Below are 3,283 nucleotides of genomic sequence, written 5' to 3'. Positions count from 1 at the left end.
GTCCCATCCATCCAGCTGGAGGAAGGCTGGTGGCTCCTGAGACCTGGAAGCCTCTTGGGTTAGGCCCAGGGGAGACCAGACAGCTCAGCGCCCCCCAAAGAACCCCCAGAAAGCCCCCCAGAGTGGGAGACACAGTTGGATGGTCCGAAGGGATGGGAAGAGGCCAGTTCCACTCCCGATTCTGCTCAGACTGAGCTGAGGGACCCAGGGCTCTTTGCTTAAACTCACTGAGCCCTAGATTCCTTCTCTGGAAACGGAGCGACGGCCGGCAAAGGGGGACACAGGCCCTGGTTATGGGCCGGTGGGGGGTGACTGGGAGAGACAGAGAGGTAGAGGTGGACTCCAGGGTGGAAGGACCCCTGGCCCACGTTCCCGTGGGTCTCTCGAACCTCTGCTCCCTCCCGGGGCCTTGAGTCTGGGCCAATTCCCATCCATGATGGGGTCATTTCGGGTCACTGTCCCCCGGGGCAGAGGCTGCTGGCATCCTCGGGCCTGGCAGGGGTTGGGGAGGGGGGCACGAGCCAACAGGATGGGGTTGGGCGGGCAGGGGGGCGAGGGCCAAGGCGACCGACCCCCGACCCTAGGAGGCGACGGGCTCCCGGGGCAGGTTGAGGTGGGCGCACTCATCTGCGGGCCCGTTGGTGGCGAGCGGGCTCAGGCCCTCCATGGTGAAGAGCCCGCAGGCCCCGGGCTTGACCTGCACCGGCGTGGACCTACGAGAGGAGCTGGGCGAGTTGGCCGGGCTGAGCTGGATGGCCGTAGTGTCCTGCACAGTGTGCTCGCTGGTCTCCAGCTCGAAGCCCGCCAGCCCGGCCCGGCCCAGGCCCAGGCCCAGGCCTAGGCCCGAGCCCGAGGGGGCCTTCCCCCTGCGGCCCAGGGGCCCGGCCCCAGCCCTGGCCGGTCGCCGGCTACAGACGCAGCAGGCCCCGAAGAAGGAGATGGCCAGCAGCAGCAGGACGGGGCCGATGACGATGGGGGGGTTGTGGCCCGGCAGGAAGGTGCCAAAGGCGAAGGCGCCCACCAGGGTGAGGTTGATGCCCGCCAACATGACGCACAGGCCACAGGCGCAACACAAGGCCGGAGAGGGGAGGCTCGGGGGCCGGGACTTTCCAGCTCCTGGGGCCGGGGTCGGGGCTGGAGTCGAGGCCGGGGTCGGGGCTGGAGTCGGGGCTGCGGACCCGCTGCCCTTCTCCGGGAGCATCGTGCCGGGGGGAGAACCCCAGCCGGCCCCGGGGCATCGGATCTCTCCTGGCCCGGGCAGGGGATGGGTCAGAGGCTCTGGGGAGGGTCGGGGGGGTGTACACAGAGACAGAGACATACACACAGAGACACAGAGACAGAGAGAGAGAGAGAGAGAGAGGAGTCAGTCAACCAATTCTGCAAACAGGGTTGGGGGCAGCCCAAGATCTCTCTTGGGAGATCTCCCAAGAGAAAGTGTGGCTTAGTAGAGAAGCAGTGTGGCTTAGTAGAGAAGCAGCGTGGTTTAGTGGCAAGAACACGGGCTTTGGAGTCACAGGACGTGGGTTCTAATCCCAGCTCTGCCACTTGCCTGTTGGGTGACCTTAGGTAATAATAATAATAATAATGGCATTTATTAAGCACTTACTATGTGCAAAGCAGTGTTCTAGGTAAGCAACTTAACTCCTCTGTGCCTCATTTACCTCTCATCTGTAAAACGGGGATTAAGACTGTGGGCCCCACGTGGGACAACCTGATTACCTTGTATCTACCCCAGTGCTTAGAATAGTGCTTGGCACATAGTAAGCGCTTAACAAATACTATTATTATTATCACCCCTGACCCCACTCTCCACCCACACTTGAGTTAGGGCTACTCAGTGCTTAGAACAGTGCTTTGCACATAGTAAGTGCTTAATAAATGCCATTATTATTATTATTACTGAAGTTTTTTTTAGGACCAATCATCACCTCCTGGGTCGAAACTAACAGGCGGAGCCTAAACTGCAGCATGAGAGATTTAGGTTAGACACAATAGTAATAATAATGGCATTTGTTAATCGCTTACTATGTGCAAAGCACTGCTCTAAGTGCTGGGGAGAATACAAGGTGATCAGCTTGTCCTACGTGGGGCTCAGTCTTCATCCCCATTTTCCAGATGAGGTAACTGAGGCCTAGAGAAGTTAAGTGATTTGTCCAAAGTCACACAGCTGGCAAGTGGCAGAGCCGGGACTAGAACCTGTGACCTCTGACTGCCAAGCCCGGGCTCTTTCCACTGAGCCACGCTGTTTCTTGACACAAGCAGGGACTTACCAATTGTGTGGCTAATCGAGCCGGAGGAGACGGTGGCCTTTTGTTGTGAAACTCCAATGGCTCCGAGAGCAAAGGGGGGTTATCTTTGCCCCCCAGCCTGGTCGCTGGGGGTCAAGGCTCCTTCAGAGACCACCCCTCAACTCCGCCCTAACCCTGGAAGAGATGTAGCAATGTCGGGTTACCTGCAACTCTCACAGCCCCCACCCCCTAACCCAGAAGCTACAACCAACGTGGACCCCAAAGACACCCATCAGGACCAGGGGCCTGGGAATCAGGACTCTTACATCAGGCCCAGCTCCAGCCCTCAGTTGCTGTGTGATCTTGGGGAAATAATAATAATAATGGCATTTATTAAGCGCTTACTATGTGCAAAGCACTGTTCTAAGCGCTGGGGAGGTTACAAGGTGACCAGGTTGTCCCACAGGGGGGCTCACAGTCTTCATCCCCATTTTACAGATGAGGGAACTGAGGCACAGAGAAGTGAAGCAAGCACATAGTACAGTGCTCTGCACACAGTAAGCGCTCAATAAATAAATACGATTGATGAAGCGACTCACCCAAAGTCACGCAGCTGACAATTGGCGGAGCCGGGAGCAGCGCTTAGAGCAGTGCACATAGTAAGTGCTTAATAAATGCCATTATTATTATTATTATTTGAACCCCTGACCTCTGACTCCAAAGCCCGGGCTCTTGCCACTGAGCCACGCTGCTTCCTCTCTGGGCCTCGAGGTCTCCTGCTGTAAAATGGGCTAGAAAGAGACCTCAAAGCAAGTAGCGAGGCAGCCAGCCCCCAGAGGCAGGGGGGCTGGGAGAGGTGTCGTCCCTCCTCCCCGTCCCACCCCTCTCCCCAGGAGGGAGAGATCTCCAGGCCAGGGAAAGACCTCTGTCCGTCTCCCTGCCCTTCCGGGTCGCTTGCTTTTAGACTGTGAGCCCACTGTTGGGTCGGGACTGTCTCTATGTGATGCCAATTTGTACTTCCCAAGCGCTTAGTACAGTGCTCTGCACATAGTAAG

General features: G+C 57.8%; 1 protein-coding gene across 1 annotated transcript; it reads right to left on the bottom strand.

Moving 5' to 3' along the window:
- Window positions 1-273: 273 nt before the first annotated feature.
- On the bottom strand, window positions 274-1,108 carry TMEM275 (transmembrane protein 275; the record flags this gene model as incomplete). The annotated part of the gene is made up of 1 exon (XM_038760143.1): window positions 274-1,108. A coding segment is annotated over one exon (528 nt), but the record flags the coding sequence as incomplete, so codon positions are not given.
- Window positions 1,109-3,283: the final 2,175 nt, after the last annotated feature.

Source organism: Tachyglossus aculeatus, chromosome 18, assembly GCF_015852505.1.
Source record: "Tachyglossus aculeatus isolate mTacAcu1 chromosome 18, mTacAcu1.pri, whole genome shotgun sequence".
Classification (NCBI taxonomy): domain Eukaryota; kingdom Metazoa; phylum Chordata; class Mammalia; order Monotremata; family Tachyglossidae; genus Tachyglossus; species Tachyglossus aculeatus.
The sequence above is the reverse complement of the archived record's forward strand: the minus strand, read 5'-3'. Positions and strand labels throughout refer to the sequence as shown.